The 25,650-nt window shown below is 41.4% G+C and overlaps 1 protein-coding gene across 1 annotated transcript in view; it reads right to left on the minus strand.

Moving 5' to 3' along the window:
* Positions 1–314: 314 nt before the first annotated feature.
* The window catches only part of LOC148676679 (nucleotidyltransferase MB21D2), a 41,687-nt gene continuing 16,351 nt past the window's right edge, over positions 315–25,650 (minus strand). Inside the window, exon 2 of the mRNA XM_088611159.1 lies at positions 315–2,931. Coding sequence (XP_088467285.1) covers positions 1,670–2,931 — 1,262 coding nt within the window. The 3' untranslated portion in view covers positions 315–1,669. The remainder of the gene's footprint in view (positions 2,932–25,650) is intronic.

Raw genomic sequence — 25,650 nt, forward strand, 5'->3', positions numbered from 1 at the left:
AGCATGTAAAAAATATAATGTTTCTTTACCAAGATCACATTTTGTTAAGATAAAAGTATTTTAGAGGTTGAACCAAGGTTTTGGAGGCACCATTGTCAAATAAAATCATTTTCTACAAATATTCTCATGCATTAGAAATAGTCTCCAGCTCTTCTCCTCCCTTCGTTAGCTAATATACACGGTATACCACAGTACAACACTCTTTATATTGAGAGTGATGGATGGAAAGGAGAAAAGATAGGCCAATGTCTTTCTGTCATTTTTAACACATCTTTTTCATTACAAACAACGGAGCACAATAAATCCACAAGTAGTCTCATATGAATTCCCTTTATTACAGTGTCATTTTATTTACATATATATATAAAACTCATCTTTCATTATAGTTCTTGGGAACTGGATGAATGAAGTCGAAAGGATTTAGGTTCCTCATCAGCTTCCTGCTACAATGTGGCAAATTCTCACCTTGTGCAGATCTCTTGTCCTAAGTCCTCTATGTAAAGGTCACAATATACACAGTAAGCTAAACACTGGTCCAAGCTGTATTTATATGCGTGATGTCTTTTTATTAAAGGAATTTGCATAATTAAACAGCATCATATAACTTTATTCATCTTAGACCTGAATAGCAGCAAATAAATAGCATGGGAATTACATCTAAGGTTTCATGTCAAGTGTTTTAAAGACCCGCAAAAAATGAACTACAGTGCACAGACAGAATGAGCATCCTCATGTATACTTATCATGGAAATGAAGCACAATTTCTCACAACTTTAAAAGGAGAACTTTAAAATCTATGTGATATAGCAGATACTTCCACACAAGCTGCCATTCAAAGCAGTTAATCAACCACAATCTTTTGATTAAAGGAAAAGCTATATTTAGGCCATGTGTGTGTTTTTTTAAAAACCCGAACGGTCTAATTGCACTTGTATATGGAGCTATGACAGGCGTCACTCCTTTAGCCAGATTCAATTGCGTTTTTGGCATGTACTCTAAGTGTTCACTTCACACAAAGACACTACACACAAACAGAAAGAGAAACAGATAGGATTATGTGAGGAGGAAAAAGCTTACTGAGAGTGTAATTTAAATTTCTCACCTTTTACCCAGATTTGCTATGCCTTGCCTCAGAGAAGCTTTATGCAGAAAAAAACTGCTTGAAGCCTTAAAGCAAGTAGCTCATTCCCAGCGAACCTCTCCATGTTCAAAAGGGCTAAGAGTAAGCTAAGGTGTTTGTAAAGTGTTCAACATTCCACAGAATATGGGAGAGATTTCGCCCACCACACCATTTCTTTGTACATTGACATGTGCTATGCATACTTTCAAATGCCTCAAAAGTTAGTAAGACATTCCTCACAAAAATTGCAAAAAACAATCACTGTAGGATATTGTACAATGCATTTGTTGTTCCCCCTTAAAAGTCTTTTCTTGCTGAACTGTCGTCGATTTGGACTTGAATTACGCTACCAGCGGATCGCTCCGGAGCAACGCACGTCGCCCCCTGCAGGCACAGAGTCTCTCGCGCTCTCTCAGTCTCTCAAACCCAGCACCAGCACTCTCTGCCGGGTTCAGGAACAAAAACGGGACACCGACACAGTACACCGTACTTCACAACGTTCTAGAACAAACATCACGAGAACGCAAAATAGAAAAGCAACAAAAGGGCTCAGAAGAATTTGTCATCGATTCGGAAATGGGGCCGCGTGACATCATCGGGGTTAATGAACACCGAGATGGACTTTCCCGGGTTCTCCGTCACGAGCTGCTGGAGTTTCTTTGCCAGTCGGTCATCCGGTTGGCTCTCGCCGCCATCCGACTGTGGGGAAGGGATGCTGGACGAGCTGCCGCGTCTCTGCAGGTCCAGGGTCAACCGGTTGGCCGCCTTGACGTGTTCGATGGCCGTTCTCAGGTGCTCAGCTGGGTCAGACCGGACAGAAGACAATTTGCGGGCGTGCAACATCACGGTTTCGTCCGAGAGGTGCTCCAGCATGTTGCACTGCGGGATGAAATAGTTGGGGCACATCTTGTTGACTAGACAGTGCTGGAGGTCATCTATGAGGCCGAGCAGGAAATGTGCTGAAAAGTCTTCCTGGGAGAGGTAACTAGCTGGAAGTCTGTCACATGACCAAAGCATCATGCTTCTCAGGTGGTAAGGGCTAATGGCTTTGGGTCGAGATAAAAGTTTAATAATGATGGCCTTACAGGCTTGGTAGGCTTGCATGAGGCTGCTGGAAATGCACTTTTTGAGCTGTACTTCGCTCCGGGCAAACGACAGCCGCCACTCATTCTCCTTCTTACCTTTGAAGGAACAAGCAGGCACCAGATAGAAGCCACTGATGACCTCCTCCTCTGTGATCTTGCCATCCCAGAAATGGTTTTCCATCAGCCAGCTCTGGGCCACTGCTGGCCAACCTTTGAAGGACACCACAGGAACAATGTCATACAACATCCGGCTGCTGCCCACCCCCAAAATGATGGAGATGATGGTGCCATTCTTCTCCACCTTCTCCACCTTGGGCATCCCTCTCTGTGGCTTCTTCTGGATCTCCACCAGCACCACGCTGATAGACTCATAGAACCAGTCTGCAACTTTGGTTGGAGAGAAGAAGTAGTTGGTTGCTCCATTGATGTGGTCCACGATGGTGCAGCAGTCTTTCCACTTGTTGATGGTCCCTTCGTCGAAGAGCCGCAGACTCAGCCAAGAGTGGCAGAGGGCAGAGTGGCGCATGTCAAGGGTGACAGGCTGGTTGCGGTCGTGCAGCTTGAGGGCTGGGACAAGCAGGGTGAAGTCCATGTCGTAGTCTGTGCCCCTGGCATAGACGTTGAGCTCATCTAAGTCCATGTCCACGACCCCTTCGCACACACCGCCGGATAACAGGAGGTATTCATTGGCAACAGGAAGTTTCTGGTCCAGCTTCTGCACCATCCCTGCAAAAGAGTAAACAGAAGTATGGGTCACTGCGCATGATGACGTATCTCCAATTCTGACAGGACCTTCTTTCAGATTTTCACGTAGCTTCTATTTAAGTGTGACTTTAAGACCCATATCCCATGATAACTTTGAGAAAGGCTGCCCTTCTAAAATAAAACTGAACATATCTGGCAGCACAGTAATGGGACTTCGGATTATACAACACATATCCAGAAGTTGACACGAGTCAACTTGCAGTATTATTCAGCATTATTCCAACTAACACCAAGTTCTATATCAACCAAAGCAATACTTATAATTTATACCAAAATAAATATGTAATTCTATTTGACATTGTTTTTCATCTTCTTAGCAAGGACATAAAGTGCTATTATCATTGTTGGAACATTCTGATAAAGTATTAACTACAAATTTCATGGCCCATGGAAAAAAGGTTGTGTCATTGTCACAAGCATAGTAATTATCATTTTCAGCAGAACAATTACAACTTGAATAATTCCTCGTGCTTTTTTTCTGGCCTTTTACAGAAATTAACCTCAAGAATTAAGTGGAAGAGAAATCGATTGCCCATCATTTAATTCTCAGATTCATTGTGAAGGACAACTGCAGGACTTTCTAACAATTTTAGTATTAATTATTCCTTTTGGCAGGTACCTTTCTCAAAGGCAACATACAAAGTACAATCTTGATTTGTAAAAATCTAGCCAACAGTGTCCAAGTCAAATCGCAAAATATAGCTCTTAAATTTCAGGATGTTCCACATGTGGCATTGCCATTGAATTATAATCAGGTCAAGGCCCTTGCTTGTGGATAATGATTCAAATCCTTGGTAGAGGGGAAATAGAGGGCATTTGATAGTAAAAGCTGGATCTGATTGCGCTCCTAGTTTCCGTCTGCATCTTTATCACAGTCAGGGCCCCTGACACAGGTGGTATTCCAACCCCAGTGCGTCTGGGCTGGACCCACATATGCTGTATACCTCCCAGTAACAGGAGGTGCTTGTGAACAATGCTCGGAAGCTTGCTGAGATGGTTAAGTAGGATTCTGTGACAGGATCGGCCAGCAGTGGAGATAGGTATGGGTCAGACTCCGGGAAACACGAACACTAACACGAGGCCGTGATGAAGTAAAAAAATCAGGCGGAGGTCAAATCCAAGAGAAAAATACACTTGTCGGAGTCAGGAACAGGAGAGGGTCAAAACCAAAGGCAGGAAATACAACAGGAGCAGAGCGAAAGTTGAGGCTGAAGCAAACTTCACAACTGAGCAGTGAGTGAAGAGGGAAGCTGGTTTACATTGAAGTTTTGAGGATTACTGGAAACAGGTGTGGATGATAATCACTGAAGTGGTGTGGTAGCAGACAGACAAAGAAAATGTCTGATGCAAGAGAAAAATAATAGAGAGCTGAGCATTTGGAGTGGAAAATCCACAACCAGGGTTCGAGACCCACTGCTGCCGGTAAACAAAAACCCTCATTATAAATGGCATATTTTTTTACCTTAGATCACGCTTGCCTTTTCAATGTCTCTTTTAAGTTGTTTCTGTATAGGACGTTTCTCAGGGTAATACTAAAATCTACTTGCAAAAAAAGATATCACGAGAGAGAGAATAAGAATGGAAAGGACACCAGCGGGCTTAAGAGCAGTGTGTGACGCCATTTTCATTGTTTGGTCGAAATGAGTTTCAAGAATTGTTTTTTTTTCCAGTGGAAGCCGTTTTAGTTTGAAGGGAAAGCAGCTATTGTAGAAACTGGGATGTGTAAAGAGCAAGGGTTGAAATAGCAGCAAAAGCACAGACGATATATGAAACATGGCTTCTTGTGTGGGTGGATGACCTTGCATACCTCAGCGCGCTGGAATCATTGATCCCCCGCCAAGCTCATCTCAAGTTTTGCAATAGGAAGAGACATTCACCAAGAACAACAACTTCAGTGACTGACATCTGAAATTCCATCAAGTGCTGCTTGTTCTATTTTCTCTTCTGAAATGACTACTGTGTGGTTAGTGTTACAGCTGCAGTGAAAAAAAAAAACACGTCAATTACCCTTCCAGTGCCCTTCTCTGTCTGGGTTCGAAAGGCGGTGCCAACCATCTCAAAGACGCCTTGAGCTCACAACCATGAAGGTGTCAGGAGGAGCGCACAGCAGTCGCTCCCCACACTCAAGGCCCTCTAACCTGAAACCCAGACCTCTCCCCTGGCTTCTAACGTGCAGACTACAGGGCACCAGAAACAACACTCTGTGGGACAGGAAGATGAGGACTTCGCACCCATACCCCCTGCTGAACTCCCACGATCCCCTGGGTGTGTGGTCTGTGTTATTTTAAGCCTTGTAACTCCTTGCACCCATGCCATGTTCAATAGTGCGCACAATGTTTTGTAAACCTCTAAAAAAAAAAAGCTCAGAGAACCATCTGCAAAATCAAGCATGACAAAGCATTTTGCGCTTACCAACTGACAGTACACTCTACCGCAGTTTGTTAAACCAAGTCTGTTAAAGGAAAAAGACTGTCAGGATGTTAGGCTTTAGGAAACTGTACTTCTAAATGCATTACTGTGTGGTTCTAATCAAAGGTATTTTACAGATGAAGCATTCGACGTCTTCTTTAAAAAAGAAGTTTTAGATTTTTTACGCAGGATTTTAAAAGGCACCTTAAAAAAAGTACAATAGGCAGAATTAAAGAGCCCGGAATGAAAATCATCTCTTCAAAAATAGCTATGGGAAACTATTCTATGATAGTGCTTCGTAATTGGATATGTTCTTACATGTTAATTTATTTGCTTTCTGTTATGAAAAACACAAGGAAAAACTCATTAAATCAATCTCATGAAAACATGTATTTATAAAATGGCCGAGCACCAACAAATCGAACCCACAACCTCCCTAGTTCCAGGTCATGAGCCAGCAGCCATATCACCCTGCAACTCACAACTGGCAACCCACTGAAGCTAAGCAGGTGTGAGCCTGGTCAGTACCTGGATGGGAGACCTCCTGGGAAAAACTAAGGTTGCTGCTGGAAGAGGTGTTAGTGGGGCCAGCAGGGGGCGCTCACCCTGTGGTCCACGTGGGTCCTAATGCCCCAGTATAGTGATGGGGACACTATACTGTAAACAGGTGCCGTCCTTCGGATGAGACGTAAAACCGAGGTCCTGACTCTCTGTGGTCGTTAAAAAATCCCAGGGCGTTTCTCGAAAAGAGTAGGGGTGTAACCCCGGCGTCCTGGCCAAATTTCCCATTGGCTATAACCAATCATGGCCTCCTAATAATCCCCATCTATGAATTGGCTTCATTACTCTCTGCTCTCCTCCCCACTAATAGCTGATGTGTGGTGAGCGTTCTGGCGCACTATGGCTGCCGTCGCATCATCCAGGTGGATGCTGCACATTGGTGGTGGTGGAGGGGAGACCCCATTACCTGTAAAGCGCTTTGAGTGGAGTGTCCAGAAAAGCGCTATATAAGTGTAAGCAATTATAATTATAATTATAACCACTGTTCCACACTCCTTTCCTGCAACAAGGCACAAATGCGGAGACACTCTTCTTTCGCTGCAACACTTTAAAGCTGTTGCATTACCCAGTTTAAAGCAATCCTGCTGACAGAGTGCAAGTAATGGTATTTAAAACCTTAGCTGGGGCAACAGAGCGCTTTTACTTCACTACTTTCTTGCTTCGATCCTGTAATCTTAGTAAAATATTTATGGTTGTTTTACTGACCAAGAGATTGTTTGGCTTTGTACCATGTCCTTGGAACTTGTCCTCCAAAAGTACTTATGTGAAATGCAGAGGTTCACATTTTGGTTTTTCTTCAGATGAACAAATTATTCTTGGCATTAGCTATAACTGCTGTGGTGAGATTTGAAATTAAACAGTTCTAAAGTACCTGAATGGATGGAGAATTCTGAAAATGACATTACTAGGGTATGACATTACTAGGGATATGCACTATTCATTTGTTTAACAGTGGAGGTCAGAGTGAGATTACAAGATCATTTGGAAGACTCAGGAAACAGTCTGTAACCCATTTTAAGCTTGAGTGGTTTTATGGACACATTTTACAAACTAAAACAGGCAGGTTTGGAATTCATCATGACACTACCATCTTAGAAAAAGATGCTGTGGTTGTCTATAATAATAATAATAATAATAATAATAATAATAAACTTTATTTTATATAGCGCCTTTAAAGGTGGCTTCTCAAAGCGCTTTACAGGATGACAATAACAATAAATAAGAAGACTACAACAATAAATAAGAAAATTTCACAAGACAGGACACAATTATAATTACAACAATACAACAATAACAATAGAGGAGACTGTGAAAGATGGTATTAAGAAGAGCAGAGGGGTGAAGAATGGAACCAGTTAAGTAAAGGCTTTTCTGAAAAGGAGGGTTTTGAGTCTGGATTTGAAGGAGTTTAGAGAAGGTGACTCTCTAATATCCTTGGGCAAGGAGTTCCAGAGCTTGGGGGCATAGCAGGAGAAGGCCCTGTCGCCCATACAATGTAGACGGGCTTGGGGGACAGTAAGGAGGGCAGAATTTGAAGAGCGGAGGTTGCGAGGTGGGGAGTAGGGCGATAAAAGTTCAGACAGGTATTGAGGTGCCAAGCCATGTAAAGCCTTGTAGGTGAGCATGAGGATTTTAAAGTCTACGCGGAATTTGACCGGAAGCCAGTGCAAGGACTCCAGGATAGGAGTAATGTGAACACTTGCACTAGATCTGGTCAGGATTCTGGCTGCTGAATTTTGGACATACTGCAGCTTGTTCAGAGTAGATTTAGATACACCAGGGAGCAGAGCATTGCAGTAGTCAATTCGAGAGAATACAAATATGTTGATCAGCTTTTCAGCCACAGTTAATGATAGCATAGGGCGTAGTCTTGCGATATTTCTAAGGTGAAAAAGAGATGTTTTGACAGTATGCTGTACATGTGGGTCGAATGTTAAGCCAGAATCGAATATAACCCCAAGGTTTTTCAATTTTGATTGGAGCTCAAGTACAGAGCCATCTACAGACAGGGTTACAGGACTGGCTTTACGAAGTTGATGGGGGGTTCCAATAAGCATGACTTCAGTCTTGTCACAGTTAAGATGAAGGAAGTTTTGAGTCATCCAAATTTTTATGTCAGAGATGCAATTAGATAGAATAGAGACAGCCACATCAGTGTCGGGTTTGGTATGGATGTATATTTGAGTATTGTCAGCGTAAAAATGAAAGCTGAGGCCATGTGATCTTAAAAGCTGACCAAGTGGGAACATGTAAATGCTGAAGAGCAAGGGGCCCAGTATTGAGCCCTGAGGGACACCAGACTTGACAAGACCAATTTCAGACCTGTACCCATTGAGAGAGACAAAGTGACAGCGATCAGTGAGGTAAGACTTAAACCATTTGAGGGCAGTGTCAGAGACTCCAAACACAGTCTCGAGACGAGAAAGCAAGATGTTATGGTCAACAGTGTCAAAGGCAGCACTGAGATCAAGAAGGATGAGTATGGAAAAAGAACCAGAATCAGAAGCTATTAGGAGATCGTTGGTGACTTTGACTAGGGCGGTTTCTGTGCTGTGAAGTTGACGGAAGCCAGATTGGAGGGGTTCGAAAAGGTTGTTTGTCATGAGGTGGTTATGTAACTGAAGTGTGACAGCACGTTCTAGAATTTTAGAGAGAAAGGGTAAGTTGGAGATGGGGCGAAAGTTGTTAAGATTGTCGAGAGCCATGTTAGGCTTCTTTGGCACTGGGGTAATAGCAGCAGTTTTGAGGACCATTGGTACAATGCCGGTGCTCAAGGATTCATGTATTATATTGAGGACAATGGGACAGAGAGAAGAGAAACAGGACTGGAATAAAGTGGTGGGAATGGGATCTAAAATAGATGTGGTGGGTTTCATGCGCGTAACTAGTTTGTTTAGGGATGCTGAGTCAAGAAGAGAGAAGCTGGAGAGACGGGAACCAGAGAAGTTGGATGAGGAGGGAGGAGGTGTGGAAATTATATCCGTAGTGGAGAGAATGTGATGCCGGATGTTGTCAATCTTAGATATAAGAAATCTAAGAATGTGTTGCAAAGTTGTGATGAGGCAGGTAATGTGGTGGGGCAGTTTGGCTTGAGCAGTGTGTTGATGGTGGAGAAAAGATGTCTGGGATTGTTTTGGTGATTTTCAATGATGTGAGAGAAGTAGGTGGATCTAGCAGACTCTATAGTAACCTTATAATCAGATAAGTAATCTCTCCAGGCCTGATAATGTACATTTAGGCCGGAAAGACGCCACCTACGCTCAAGTTTGCGAGAGGCTGCCTTCATGAAACGCAGATGGTCTATGAAAACTGTTTTAAAGGACTGAATATAATAAATGTTTTAAAACATGTTAAAGGCTTGATTTCCACATAAATGCCTTTAACCTAATATATTGAACTACCTCGGGATTATTAGTGAAACAAAGACTTGAAGACCCCCCACAAATTCTTTACACATTGAGGTGTGGGGGTGTGGAACACACTGCCCAGCCATGCTGTGAAGCAGAGTTCCTGGGTTCCTTCCAGAAATGTCTGGATTAAATCCTTTGATCAATAAACCAGTTGCAAAGGAATAAGGAAAAGAGGCACTGATTGCTTGACATCTGTAACCTTTCTTACAGTAAATTCTAATGGTGAAATGTATTATACGTCTCATTTCATGAAGCAGTCAAGTGAAAACACTTTAAATATCCTGACTGTGCATTTTCTCAGACCAGGAGTAGCCAGCCTACAATATTTTCTTTTATTTGACTTTAGAAATGTAGTGACTTTAGAAAGGAGAAACCTTTCTCTACTGAGGCCTGAATTATTAACAGTTTGTATTAATCTAACTTCAAGGCACACACACTTGAAATCAAAAGAAAATAAAGTTTAAGGTTCCTAGAGCCAAATCTGATTGCTAATATCGAAAATACCTCCAGAAGGTTACAATTTGTTAGGCTACAGTGATACAGATCTGTTTATGTTACCACATTTGTCTACAATGCAATACTGTATCTGTCTTATTTACTGTAAAAAATAAGAATCTTTGTAAAACAAGTGTGCAACAAATGATACCCACCACTACCCGCTTTGTGTTGAAAACAAAAAAAGTACAGATTTCATTTCACTCAGGAAACGTTTTTAAGTTTCCACATCAATGTTTTTTGCATTTCTTCTTAAGAACAAAGTACATTTAATAAAAGTGTTAGGGGAACCTTGACCTGTAGGCTCTACTGTGATATTCTTGCCGTTCAGCCCACTGCTCAATAACTGGGAGCCTGTCGAGAGTCTGTTTCAATAACTGGTCTAAAGAGTTGCAGAGCTTTGATTTCTCTTTCACTTTCCCTTGACAATTCACTGCAGCAAATCACTCAACATGAGGTGTCCCATTAACAGTATGTATGATATGTGGGGCTGGAAACAGCCACACTTGCATTTCAAATTCACATTATGCACACCCACGCCATCTGTGTGACTTTAAGAGACTCCTCACCCCAGGTCATTCTATATTTACACCTACACAAACAAAAACAAGTGTACGACCAGTGCACACCCTGGACGAATTTTGAGTGTGAGGATTGCTGTGTGTTTTGTAATATGTTATTTAAAAAGACAAAACAATCCTTGGTAATAGGCGAAGTGACTAATCTGCAGTCTCTGATGGTTCTGTGTCAGTCTGTTCTCCAGCTGACATTTTTATGCTTAAAACATGTTCAACGTATTAGGGACACAGAGTAATGGGACAATCCATCTTCTACCCTCATGGCCAAACAGGCCATAAATCTAGCAGATCTGCGGAGCTCAGTGTGTTTTTCTTCCCTCCACACATAGAGGGAAATTGATTTTCATTTGGGGCGGCACAGTGGTTAGCAGTACTACCTTACAGTGCTGGGGCTTTGGGTTCAATTCCAGACCCAGGGTGTGTGGGTTTCCTCTGGGTGCTCTGGTCTCCTCTCACAGTCCATAAATATACAGTACTGGCCGGTTAATTGGCTTCTGGGAAAATTGGCCCTGGTGATAGTATGTGCATGCCTGTGTTTGTGCCCAGCGATGAACTGGCATCCTGTCCAGGGTGTACCCTGCCTTGTACCCATTGTCTGTCAAGATAGGAATCAACTCCCCTGTGACCTTGATTCACATAATGTGGTTAGAAAATGCATAGATGGATTTTGAATGGATGCATATTAAAAATACAACTTTGCAAAGCTGCAAATTTTGCACATTTCATTCTGCTTCTGCCATCGTCAATAAAGACAAGTGAGCCAGTTCAAGAGGCAGCCTTACATATCCAAGCGAGGACACATCCTCCACCATGCTTCACGGATGAGGTTGAGTAGTTAGGATCACCTCTCTCTTCACACCTTTGCCTTTCCTTCACTTTCAAGTTTATCTTCATCTTGTCTTTTCACAAAACTTTGTTTCAGAAATGTTGAGGCTTATTTTGGTGCTTCTTTGCTAATGCAAATCTGGCCTTTTTGTTTTTAGTGCTGAAGAAAGGTTTAAATCTTGTAGTGTAGCCTTTATAATATTCTCCTGTCAAAGTCTTCTTTCAGCCCTGCACTCTGGAGAAAGTCTGCAGTCTCTTTGGCTGTTATTTTAGGATTTTTCTTCACAGCTCTAATGAGTTTGGCGTCATCAACAGACAATATATTTTTTTATTTTATACCGCCTTTCAGAGCTTCAGCAAATCTCATTTGGTGGATTTCTGGAGTGACCACAAAATTGAACACAAGATGGCGCTAGCATTCAGCTTTGTAAGGAAAGCATCAACCCGAACATTTTCTCCTCTTAACATGAACAAATGTAGAGATTTAGCATCACAGTCTCAAGAATGCTGTGCAGCTCAAGGTAAAGCAAGTGCTGCTGGAAGGTAAACTGACTGCTGCTGGGTGATGAGAGTGTCTCAGAAGATGATCTGGAGCTCCTCTGCACAAGAGAGGGTGCCAGCCCTAGTCCTGAAGAGCCAGAACCTGACAGGTTTTACAGACTAACAGAACTAACTAAATTAACTGTGATTGTAGATCACCTTTAAATAAACAATTTGTAAAGACTTTGAGAACACCTGAGTTTAAATTTATGATCTATGGAGCTCTTTGGTCCTACTGAGCTACAGGGCTTTGGTAGGTTTCACCACAAAAAACTCTCTAAACTGCTTGAGTGAAGAAAATTACTTGCTTCTGCTCCCAAAACAAACGTGATCAGGAATAGCTGCATTCTGGGTAACCCACACAGGAAGGAAGAAATGTAAAAGATGCAAATATTAAGATAAATAAATCTCAACCCTCCATCCATGTGCAATCACTTCTGGAGAACAATTTCCTCTCTTATTTTTTAATTGAACCCAACGTCCAAGGTTGGATGAATGGCCTGGTCTCATCTGTAATCTTCTTTGGGGATCTTTACTGCACCGCTCTGGAAAACCAGCCACTGAAGCATCTGGGCATAGGTTTAAATATGTCCACTAGAGGTCAGGCACATATCATATCTGCAGGAACTGAAGCAGCTGGTCCTAAAGATCTGCTGTCTTTTAAATCACTTCCAAAGGTGTTCTAGAACAGACAATTCAGCAGGCTGTTCAGTGCAGGTGTTCTAGAACAGACAACCCAGCCGACTGTTTGGCACAGGTAATCTAGAACAGACAGCGCAGCAGGCTGTTCGCACAGGTATTCTAGAACAGACAGTTCAGCAGGCTGTTCAGTGCAGGTGTTCTAGAACAGAAAACCCAGCCGGCTGTTTGGCACAGGTAATCTAGAACAGACAGCTCAGCAGGCTATTCACACAGGTATTCTAGAACAGAGAGCTCAGCAGGCTGTTCAGCACAGGTGTTCTCCAAGATCTGCTTATTTGCCTCATATGTGAAGTATGTCACATGGCTCAAACCAATTATAATAAAGAGACTGTTTAAGCCATTGTATTTTTCTGACCCTGTGAGAAGCTGTTGCACGTTTCATTTGGTGGCAGACACCTGATTTGGAATTGTGGAACTGCACTGTTCAAAATTATCTTCGAAGTACAACAGATCGCTGTTCCTACAGTGCCAGCACAGACACAAAAAATCATGTTATTGTCAACTTTAGTCCAATATCTGTTGCTATACAAATGTTCAAGGACTGACCTGTAATGGATACAAACAGGGCGCACTGTCAGTGCACAAAAAATGGAAACGTCTGGATAAATGAAGGACAACAAGTATTGTGAAATCAGGGACTACCGCACAGCTGTGAGACGTGCTCTAATTAAGCAAATAACTTCTAAGCATGTTTAGAGTCCTACTGTATATAAAAATGCTGGACAGGCCTGGTGGACATGAGGCATCAACCTACAGTCTGAGTGCTGGCTTCCAACACACTCTTTATAATAATTAGCGAAGGGTTCTGGCGATTCTGTAATGATGAGCTGCATATTTTCCTGGTGTGGTCTGGGTGCACTTACTGTAGAAGGCAAGGTCAGTGCTAATCAATACTTAATGATACTGAGTGATCTTGATTCCATGTTGCAGTATTTTTTTCATGCTGGGAGGGGTGCCCTGATGACAATGCCCCATTTACACAACAGGTGTGGCCGCTCAATGATCTAATGAACATGACACTGGTGTTATCCATAAGCCATTGCCTTCTCAGTCACCGCATCTGAACCCAGCTGAACATTTGTGGGATATTTTAGAGTGATTGACAAGCTTGTGGAAGAATGATGCCACATCACTATTAAGAGACTTTATACCGGTGTTTATGTTTTTGTCCACTACATGAAACAATGTGGCATACAGAATTTAAAGTTTCAGAAAGATTCTTATTCCTCGTAAAAGACTAATTCTCATCTTACAGTCAGTAGGCATTCAAGAAAATGCATGTCTTCAGATTGAAGCCTGGTAAATGAATAAAAAACAGAATACAGATAAGGGGTGAAAGCTCCAATATAGTGTAATATTGGGGTACCACAGGCACCACGCAGGTAATATTTTACCACTGCTCTTCCTAATTTACATTGATGATCTAGATTCTGATCTAGTTAGTAGAAACTAGTCAGTTCACAGATGAGATGGAAATAAGAGGATTAGCAAGCAGTAGAAGCAGGAAGGGAAAATCAAAATGATTTTGACATTATAAGACAAACATCTGGCAGATGATACTTAAGCAGACAAACTGCAGAGTGTTACAGACAGGTTGCAGAAAAACAATAAATTTAAGATGGGAAAGCTTAAAGCTTGAAGAGGAAAAATACTTTGGAACATACTTTGATGATTTCAATTTCTAGGCTATGCCAGAAAGCAATAACATAACACACCGTTAGAGGTACAGAATGTAAATCTGGGGATGTTATGTTAAACAATACACTAGTAATACCTCAGACTAGAGTGTGCAAATGTGGTCACTGTTACAAAAATGTGCTGCTGCTCTGGAATCAGTCCAGAGAAGAGCAAGCCTCAACTTTTAACAAACATCAAAAAAACAAAATCACAAAACTATCACACCTGTGTTATTCCCAGTGAATACAGTCACAATTGAATAAAACTGCTGCAAACAATGCTCTCATCAGCTCTGCCACTGCCAGAATGGGGTTTCCCCTCAATTTGTAATTAGTTTCTACCCACTGACCCTACTATTGCATCTAAATTGTACAAGTTTTGAAGTGCATGAGCCAATGCTGTAGAATATTCTCCCGAGACTGTAAAGCTCATAAATTTTGCAATTCTTCTAGTAGTAATGTAAGAAAGGGAACTCTGCATTGCCAACCACGATTTATCATGTTTTTATCTGCTTATTAAATGAAAATGTAAAATAAGAAAAACAGCCCTTATGATAGTCCAGAGTTAACACCCCAGTGAAGAAAATCACCACTCCATAATACATTACAGATTGTCATCATTGAGCACAAAGCACCACCTCCTAGTCCGCAAAGCAATAAGGCACATCCTGAATGAAATATCATAGATAGCCCATATACTGTAACACCAGCCAAATTCTAGGGAGTTTATCCTGATGTTTGAAACAGAGTTTTGTGACATGCATCCCTTCTGCCAAAACATGTCTGCCTCTATACCTCCTGAGGCAGGTTTCAGTTCTGTAAGAGAAACAATTTGTACACTGAGGGGTCCAACCATTGTGACAGCACTTCAAAAGGGACTGTAGGATAGTGAATGCAGAACTAAAAAAAATCCCAACAGAGCAAGAACAGACAGGAGGAAAGAGGAGAGTGATGCCATGATCTCAGTTTGCGATCAGTAACCTGGATCTACAGGAACTCGGAGTCCCATGGAAACTGCTGACACTCACTATGCTGCATCTTTAGAACAATGAGGCTTGCTGCCCTGGATGAACTTCATAACAACGTGCCGAACATAACGTTCCCTGTGCTCAGGGCTGAAAACAGGACGGCTTTAAAAGTGATTAACCACTGGGCTGAAGAAAATCGCTAACAACAGCTACAGCACTGCAAGCAGCCACAAAAGAAGTTACTGGGCTACTGCAGCTTCAGAGCCCTTTGAAATACACCAGGAATTAAGGTTCCTTTTCTACCCAACTTCGAGATTCCTCATAGACTGTCCATGGAGCTGCCAATAAAACAAGGGAAAATATCCCTTTTCCCCATCACACACAATGATCATGCTTTCATGGGACTTATGCAGAACCCACTGGCCCATACAGCTGTCTGCAACACTTGCTAATTAACAGCATGTAGCATTATTTGCAATCTTTTCTTGATTCTCACTCAGGAAGCAATATTTTGACAAGGAGGCCCCTGGCAAAAGATTGAATCCCCCACCATTCTAGAAAACTCCTGAGACTTTAAGAGACTGGGCACTGCAACATCTTATCTGTGGAGCATATTAACCTCCTAAGCAGGATGGTGTCCATGATGCATGTTACATAGTGGTATTAATATAGTGTAATTGTGCTGTTCTAATTTACAGCAAACACAGTGACTGGCAAAAGGGCTCCACCAAGAAAGTCTAGTACACCAGAAGCACTGGCCTTGACCAGGATTATATCTTATATAATGCAGTTCTTCCTACAGACAGCAACGCTGCCATCATTGTCTGATCTTGTTAGCTGTAAAGAGCTAATCAGTTCTGGGATGAAGACCTCTAAGGTATTATTTACCAGCCTTGTCCTGGAGGAACACTGTCTGCTGGGTTCCATTCCAGCTGAGCTCTTCACAGTACCAGAGCTACTTGATCACTGACTTGATATTCTTTCTTCCTAAGACTTTTAACTTATTTTGTCAATCAGTCCTCACTGTAACCTACTTGAAATCAGTTTTAAGTAGCTCTCACTAGCTGATAAACAAATGTTGACCAGAAAGGTGGGAGTGGCACTATATGAGACACACCCACAATGGACGTGATACTCTGATGGACACACCCACAGGAAGCGGGGCTGCTGCTACACTGGACATGCCCACAGGGGGTATTTTCCTCCTGCAAAGATCCAACCGCTCATTTCAGGCAACTCATCTGAATGAGGGAAGTCCTCAAACACAGAAATTGGTACAGAGTTTATACCAATTACAAAACCTTTTTGATCTTTTAAGAGCTGAAACAGTTTAAAAATATGCCCACAACAGAAAACGTCAGTGGTGGGTGAAGTGTGTCCTCTCCTATATGTAAATTGCTTTGGGATGAAAGGCACCACACAAATGCAAGCACTTCACACGTGTAGATGTATTGTTGATGCAGGGAGATGAACAGGAGCACACTCTACATTATGTTCAATTGTTCTCATTAGAATTTCTTGACAGAAAAGTATATTTTGGCCATTATTTAGCCTAACCTTTAAAGTTGTGGAATACTGCACTGCTAAGGAAATATGTTTGCATGGAAATTAAAAATAGAGACAGCGTGGGATGGAGACACTGGTTACAGGTGGTGAGCTGTCCTGATGGGACTGGCACTGCTACTCCACAGGGAAAGACCACTGTAGCATGTGGCCATCAGCGTTTGATGACATCAGGATGCTCCAGGCCATGAAGACAGTGCAGCATAAATGTTTAGCAATTCAGTTGCCCCCAGAGATCTCTGGGCACCGCAGGTTTGCTGCTGTTCTGTGTTACCAGGGCCAGCTGTGCATTAAAAATTAGTGTTCCTTTCTCTTGCTCCACAGGCCTCTTCAAAAATAACTACTCTAGGGTTTACCACATACTCTCTTTAGGCCTGCGGCTCTGTCAAATAGGCAGTGTTACGTTACCTCTGAGTTATTTGAATCAACTGTGCTCAACCACAGTTTAAAAGTAGGACAGCAAAGAAAATGCCAAAATGCCATGTTCTTTTATACTCACGAATGCACAAAAGAACAGCACCAAGAAAAAGTCTGGGAACCCCCAGATTGGTCTGTGTTCTCAAATATTTTAGACCAAATCAGATCTTCATCAAAGCCTTAAGAAAAGATCAAGATAAATGCACAGTATAACACAAGACAAGATACATTTGAATTTAATAAAACAACCCAACAAAAATGATCCTCACGTGAATAATTATATGAACCCTCAGACTTACTAACTAGGTGTTCCTTGTAACTGTTTATCAGTCTCTTGCATCAGATTGTATTAATTTAAATAATTAATTTTGGCCTATTTTTCCTTATAGAATTTCATTAAGTTGGTGACCTTTGAGGGTCTCATTCATAAACAGCTCAATTTCAGGTCCTGCCATAACAATTTAATGAGATTTAGGCCTGGACTTTGACTTGGCCAAACGCAAAATTTCTGCCATTCTGTTGCTGATCTGCTTGTATGTTTAGGATCATTTTCTTGCTGCATGAGCCATTCATAGCTCAGCTTCAGGTGAGGAATGGATGGCTTGACATTCTCCTCCTGGTTTTCCTGACACAACACTGAATTCACGGTTCCATAAAGGATGACAGGTCTTCCAGGGACCAGGGGCACCAAGGCAGCCTTGAGCCATGATTCTGTCACACCCATGCTTGATGGTCAAAATGAGGCTCTTCTGTTTTGCTTCTGTCCCACAAAACATTTCTCACTGTGGTCAAGAATAAGATTTTTTGTCTGGTCTGTTCAGATAACATGCTCCGGCACATCATGTGGTTCGTCCAGGTGCTCTTTGGTTAACTTGAGAAGGGCGGCAATGTTCTTTTAAGAGCAGATGTTTTCTTCCTGGCTAGCCTCTCATGAAAACCCTTCCCTGTATTAACTGAACAATTCTTTCTGACCTCCTCTGAAATCGCTTTTGTGTCCATTAACTTGTATGGGGAACACTAAACTCTGACCATTATAGAAGACAGGGTTGCCAAATCCCTAATCCCAAATCCCAGTCCTTGTTTACTTAGCCCTTACTTTGCTCTTCACTTATTTAGCCATTTTTATTCTACTTCATACACCATGGCATCTCAGAAAACAGTAAATTGGGAAATATAATCCCTTTCGTACTTTCGGTACTTTCGGTTCCCTTTAAGTACTTTTGGTTTTTTTTTCAGTAAGAAGCTTACTGTACATCTCTTTCAAAAAATAGGTTAAGATATATGGGTTTAGTTAATACAGAGAAAACAAAAATGGCTTCAGATTAAATCTAATTATTTGTGGACTGAATCATAGATAAACTTAAAATACACCAAAAAATCATTACCACTTAATAAGAAGGTTTAAAACGGTCAAACTCTTCATGACAGAACACTGCTTTAGCACTCCTTTGTAAAGTTATATGGATATTTTCATATAGCGTCATAAAAACAACAGTAAAAATATCTCTCTGTTACAACATCAAAATCTGTGATCAAAACACCAGTTTAAGTGGAATGTCAACAAAGACACCCAGAGAAAGGTTAAAAGAGAGTACTGGCTGTGGGGAGATCTTGTGTGCTCCCTTCATGTTTACACAGCCTGTTTTCTGGGGAAAACTTCTGACTGGTTTCTCTGCAGAACAGTACATTCTGTGCCCTCATTATTGTCCTCAACTACAGACGAAGTGGAATGGTGTTTTTACTTTTCCTTCTAATCTCTGGCTGTTTTCTTTCTGATATTAGAGTTAGAAATAAGAGTTATTTATGAAAGTTTGATTGTTAAACAAAGAAATTCCAAAGCAACTTCCTCTGTAATACAAATTCCAGGGGAAGCAACAGAAACAAGAATGGTCAGACTATTCTACATTCCAAGGATTTCCCCGATACTCATACTGATAGTGATACTGGGGAAGTACTATTTCCTTGGATTGATGATTAGTTTGTTTTAAGGGATGTTTTCATGTTTCAGTGGAAAATGGACCTCTCTCTATTGTACTGCACAGGTCATTTTTTACATCCATTTTGAAACATTTCCCTCACAGAAAATGTAGAACTATTTCCAGTGTGGTTGCTCACTCACAGATTAATAATGTACACCATTAAAACCCCAAGTGGTTGTCACAGGATTTAATCCCTCATATCATCATATTATCTATACTGAGGTCTTCTAAACATGGGACATTATCAGAAAGTGCAGTTTTTTTTTCAGGCTCCCTAGGGTAACAGCTAAGGGGTAAAGTGAGATGCTGGATGCAGAAGACAAATTACAGAGCACTGCCATGACAACTAAGTCCATTACAGGTCAGGACAAAACCAAACCTTTTACAAATTCAGGATACATAAAAGACCTTTCCTCATTTTGCTAGAGTATCTCATACACAAAAAAGCCCAATACTAATGTGAAAGCACTAGGTCGGTAGCAGTATAATTTCCAAAGGAATCTCATATTTCTAGCAAAGTCAGTTCAAGGATGTCCTGATCACTACAGAGCCTAAAAGTTTGTAAAATTAATGTTGCAGTCCTTGTGGTGATATAACCTTTAATAAAAAAAGAAATAAACCATGGTCAAAAACTGTAGCAACTATTCTTGTACAAGTATCAGTCATAAATCATCATGTGGGCCGCTCTGTATGCTAAAGGAGTTCTTAATCATTCCTTTTCTGCCATTTAATGTTTTTTAAAAAGGTTACAAATGAGAGGAGGCCATTCAGTACATTTGGTAGTTAGCAGTTAATTGATCTAAGGATTTCATCCAGCTGTTTTTTTTTTAAAGAAACCAGGGTATCTGCCTCAGCAACATGGCTGAGTTAGTTTGTTGCAAACTCCCACAATCCTTTGGGTAAAAAAGTGCTTCCTATTCTCAGGTTTAAATGTACTTCCATGTAGCTCCAGCTGTACCCTCAGGGTGGTGTTTCACTGTTTATTCTGAGGACCATTTGCTGGGTTGACTTTGTCACTGCCTTTGAGGATTTTGAATACTTTTATCAAGTCCTCTCCTCAACTTCACTGTTCAAGACTACAAATCTAAAATAAAAGGCAAACGAAACATGCTCCTTCATGACAAATACGAGATCACTAAAGCGTAGATCTTTCACTTACATTTCATTTAAATTACACAACAACACCCTTCAACCAAACAGGCTACATACGGCATAGTCACTGTAACACTAGGGAAGACCTGCTTAAACTCATCTGTTAGGAAATGTGTAATACAAAATAAACCATGTAAGATCACTAGTTTATCATTTTGATTAGAAAGTAGCCAAGCATCACATTTCAAGGTGATGGGAGAGACAAGATAGGCATGAAAGCAAACCTGTTCACTCCACTCTGTATATCTGTCTAGTAATGTGTGTCAGCTGGGAAAATGAGGCAGGGGAGGATATTTGCAAGCTAAACATTTTAATCATTATGCAAACAACTTTAGTGCAAACTCTTGGGCTTTTTGCAATTTCTGCTGCAATTCTCTGTTATGGCCCAAAGACAATCCCATCAGGGAGTCTACTGGTCCCCTTCAGTCCCGCCAACATCCAAACCCCCATTGGATCCTGTCCTTTATCAAGTGGGCTTGAGATGAAGGAGGAGACACAGCAGAGCTAATGGGCAGTTAGAAATCCCGTTCAGAACCAAAAGAGAACACTTAATTCATTCTTTTAACTTATTACCACTTGCAGCAATATGAAAAGAAAAAAGAAACATGTCTTTTGTAGAATGAATCAAGATGCAACCTGTTCTGATAGATCACACTTAACCTGGACGCTCACTGAAGCTTGATTTCGATCCATAAAGCTCTTGGAATGGTGAGGTTGTGAGGTGTAGTTGGCTTTTTTTCTTCCAGAATGTAATTCTTCTGGGCTGCCCTCACTCAAAACATCCTGGCCTTGTTTGAAAGAATTAAGACCGCCTGCTTGATTTTCCTTGGATGCACTTAAAGTGACTTCCAAAGAGAGAGCTAGATGAAAACAGCACCATTGGATTCTGTCCTTTATCAATGCGGCAAATACAGATATTGGATTTTTTTTATGCTGCTACCTGTATATAAAGAGAGGAAGGCTGTCAAAATTTGAAACACATCTATCTTTAAGCTGCAGAAGACATCTTGAACAAACCTGGAATGGCACAGCACGACGCTCAATTAAACAGGTAGGGGTCAATGCTTTTTCTGGAGAGGCCGCGTCAATGCATGCAGAGGTTACAGGAGGCTGCAGCATTTGGATTTCACAGGGACCAATTAAAGCAGGGGAGTGTGTCAGAGCTGCTACATCTGTAAAATTAACAGAAAGGACTGATCACTGACACAACCAGCATCTTAATTAATCTAGGGCTGCAATGAAATGGCTCACTACCGCAATTTGTTTGCAAGGAGCTCAGACTGCTATTGCAGCCAGTGAGTAATTACAGCAATTCCGATTCCACCGTCGGCACGCATAGCAAGGGGGGCACACCCAAAAGCAAGACGAGGGTTCACGTGCTGCGAGACAAGGCAAAGATACAGCGCCCAGTACGGCAAGTATTTATGCCATGTCATTTGTTTCATGGGGAACAGCTGCAGAAATGCCTTACAGAGGCATTCCAGAACTCGTTTTTGAGATCGCACTTGCTTAGCGGAGCTTTGAGTTATACAAGTGTCGGATAAAAAAAATCATGTGAAGAACCGCAAAGGAGGTGTGGAAACCTCATCTCAAACGTTTTCGCACCACAGATTTGTTAGGCATTTAACCTGTCCTTATCGACGACATATGGAGACACATGTACTGTTTCACAGATATTGAATGAATTCTAAGACATGTAATATGTACAGAATTGATCAAATAGATGGATTAGATCAAAGGCATTTACTCTAATCCTCCGTATGTTTTCTTCCTCTCTTTAAGTCTTCATATTGTTTGCACTTTATAGAAATTCAGGATTAACAACAATAGGCATATAAAGATATTTCCCAGGCAGCTAAACATTTTCACACCTGTGAGGCATTTTTACAATAATCATTAACAGATCCTTTTACAAAGTGCGTTTTACACAAAAGTGAGGGGGTGACAGACCCATCAAAACATGTGCAGCTTAGACATAAAAGGCCACTGACACTGTCTCGTTCAGAGGACGAAGAGTAAGACGATGTTGAGTAAAGTGTGTTAAAGGAATGCACAGAAAGCCAGTGAGAGAGCTGGAGCTTGAACCACTGTATCCCCCTTTTTTCTTCAACCCCCGGAGGAAAGCCTGTCCTCCAGCCTACAACTGCAGCTATGATGTGTCCTTTAAAGAAGTCATTCAACTCATTTCTACAAGCACTTTTCTAATTTAGAGAGTCGGAATCCTCGGGGGCTCAGTTCAGATGAGACAATGTGAGGTTTTCAAACCAGTAGATGTGTGCCACTGCCACCATTCGACATCACTTAAAGCTGTCGGAAACAGACTAGCACACTCTTCGTGGGACTGTTGCGCTCAGCCTGCGACTGACAAACACCGACCGGTAGAAATGCACCCTCAAACATTCAAGAAGCAGCAACGCACTCCATCGAGGAGAGGGCTAATGATGTTCCCGACAGGCAACTTAATAAATCTTGCATGGGAACGGCGGCTTTAATGATCTGAACTTCCGCGCTGGCGCTCTCTCTCAGAGAGAGTCAGAACCTTTTGGCATTCTGAGAATGTTTCCCATACTGCTGTCAACTGAGCTGTGGGCTGCAAGTACAGCACCCTGTCATTTGCATACATTAAACTCCACAGAGCAGCCACTGCGCTAACAGCCTGATCAGGGCCATTTCCTCACTCCACAAACACATTTCTCTTCACACTTAATAACCGCAGTTACGGTGTCAGCCCTGAACCTGGGAACTGTTACATCACCTGATCGTATTGCTAGAAAGGACTTGTTTCTTGCTGCTGAGCCCTGTCAGGGTCCCCATAATGAAAGCTGTGGGAGACCACGTCTCTGAGGCGTCTTTTACAGATCGCGAGCAGTGAATGAAAAGGCATTCGCAGATGTAAATGCTCCCCCTCCAGAGCGTCTTGTCACAATAATTCTATCCTGTTTGGATTCACGCAGCTTGTTACTTTTATGGAAGTCAAAAATAAAATAAATTGCCAGCACAATACGTTTTGGCCTGGCTGATTGGTCATTACAGTGAACAACTGTTATATGATGAAAAACACAAATATTAACTAGTGCCTACTGTTTATTTTGCATAATTGCGATTGACAGTGCACCACTATAAAATTAAGCACTCCCACTACACACTTACAGTTTTTAAAAGATCATAATGATTTATTAGATCTACATTTATATTTTAGATTAAAAACTAAGGAAAACATTCTGCTTTGCTGAAGGAGCAGCCAATGTTTTCCCATTGTCTGGTATCCCTAATCTTACCTTTCAACCATAAGAGGAACAGTTATTGAAAGATGCAGACCTGACCCAATTTCACCAAAAAGGACTGAGTTTGTATTATCCTGTTGACATTCAAATGAGACAAAATGACATATTTGTGGCATTTTCAAATGCTTTGCAAAAATAAACAGACTACAAATGTCATAATTTGACAACCAGGCTTGGTGACTCATACCAGAGACCTCTGCAACCTTTGATTTTATCTCATTGATACACTAGCTAATTTAGCTAAATAGCTAAAAATGAAACCCATCAGGGAAGAGAACATCAGAGATCAACTAACACAAAAATGGATCCTAAAAAGCTGCTCTATCTGGGGGAAATTAATATTTATTTCAGCCATAATGACTCAATCCGGATACATACACAAGAAACAGAATTGCTTATGTCTGCTCAGAGGCCAGTGCAGTACTGGAAGCTGTGTCATTTTAAATCCTCTACAAGTAAAGCTCCAGACAGCACTCCTTGATCCAATTTTGATTCAAAAGACCTCAGATTGAATAAAGTCAAGCAAAAAATAAGATAATCCCCCACAGGTTTCTAACTGTAATTTTCTACTTATCTGAATTTCCTGAGCTAAAATAAGAGTCAAAAGCTCCCACTTCCATTTCACTTGATGGAGATTAGGTGTTGTCATAAGTGATGCACAGCTGATCATATTTCTCACATGCATACTGACTGATTCTAAAGGATATGTAGACAAGTTAGAAAGTAAAGGGCAGGATACACAGTGTAAGGCTAAAATCTCTATTATTGTTCATTCTAATCATTATTGTTGAGAATATCATTGGATATTACTGTAGGTGAAGTTAATAGCCAATCAACAGGGATACAGTGCAGAATCACAATCGAGATTCTTTTCCACAGCTCCTCCAGCATCAATGCAGGCTGCGTCTCTGACCTCCTGACCCCCTGTGCTCCTGTGATTCCGGCCGGCTGGTAGCTGTGACAGGTACGCCGAGACAGCCGCGCACCTGTAGTGCTCCTTCAGCTGTGACACGCCCTCCCTCTGTGGCTGTGCATCAGTTACTGCTGCAGACGCCCTGACCTTCTCCTTGTTCAGTTCAGCCGCCGAAGCTTCTACCCCCTCGGGCACATCGATTAGCAGGAGGCAAGGTTAGAGCAGCTCAGAACACATTTTTGACAAGCCGTGCCACAGTTGCTTCGATCATTCAGAACTATGTAGACTAGTTGTCGCCTGGTATAAAAGTCACTTTTATATTCCATACAGTATATATGTGCGTGTGTATGTACAGTATATAGTCATTGGCTGCCAGATGAGGACTTCTCCAAGTCAGTTTACAGCTATCTGCAACCAGCCTGCTCCAGCAAAATTTCTTTTTTGTGTGTGTGTTTTTATTTATTTTAACACCAATGGACAAGCCATGTGACAGTGAGGCAAGTCTCAATGGACACATGATCTCACAATTTCACCCTCTCACCATCTCACCATTCTGAAAGAACAGGCCTTCACAATGCTGACATACGTGTGCCATTTTTCAGGTACTCATAATACAGACAAACTGAAACGGCATACAAAATGTGAAAGACCTAATAACTTACAGTCAGATTCCTCATTTAAAAAAATGAGCTAATATTCTGGATTACTTTTAATGATTTTGCATAAATCAGGCAGATCCACAGCTAAATGGTTTTCTCTGGCATTCCATACACAGTAAGGTATTTTCAAAAATTTCTTTGTGACTAAAAGGTTTTTAACACTATGATCATCTCAGGAAGCACTACTCAGGCACTGATTAAATTAAAGGTGAATTTGGTTACCGAAGAAAATCCCAGACTTCATCCCATTAACGTTAACAAGTCTGTCTGCACGTGACAGCAGTACATTAAATCAAGCATGGCGTCAGTTTAACAAGGCATAACCCGAGACATACAGCCTAGGCATTAAACACCCAGTCAAACCGAAGGAGAATCAGACCAGTCTGAGGCTCTAAAATGCAGAAAAAAAAAGAAGAAAAAGAAACTCTATGCACAGAAGCATTATTTAAGACTCAAAAGGCAACAGCAATATTAAATGTTACAGAAAAGAAACAGTTTTGTCATTAACAACCAGAGAGTGAACGTTTCAGTTTAATCATTTAGAATGAA

This window comes from Lepisosteus platostomus, chromosome 2 (genome assembly GCF_059453375.1).
Source record: "Lepisosteus platostomus isolate fLepPlt1 chromosome 2, fLepPlt1.hap1, whole genome shotgun sequence".
In the NCBI taxonomy this organism is placed as follows: Eukaryota; Metazoa; Chordata; class Actinopteri; order Semionotiformes; family Lepisosteidae; genus Lepisosteus; species Lepisosteus platostomus.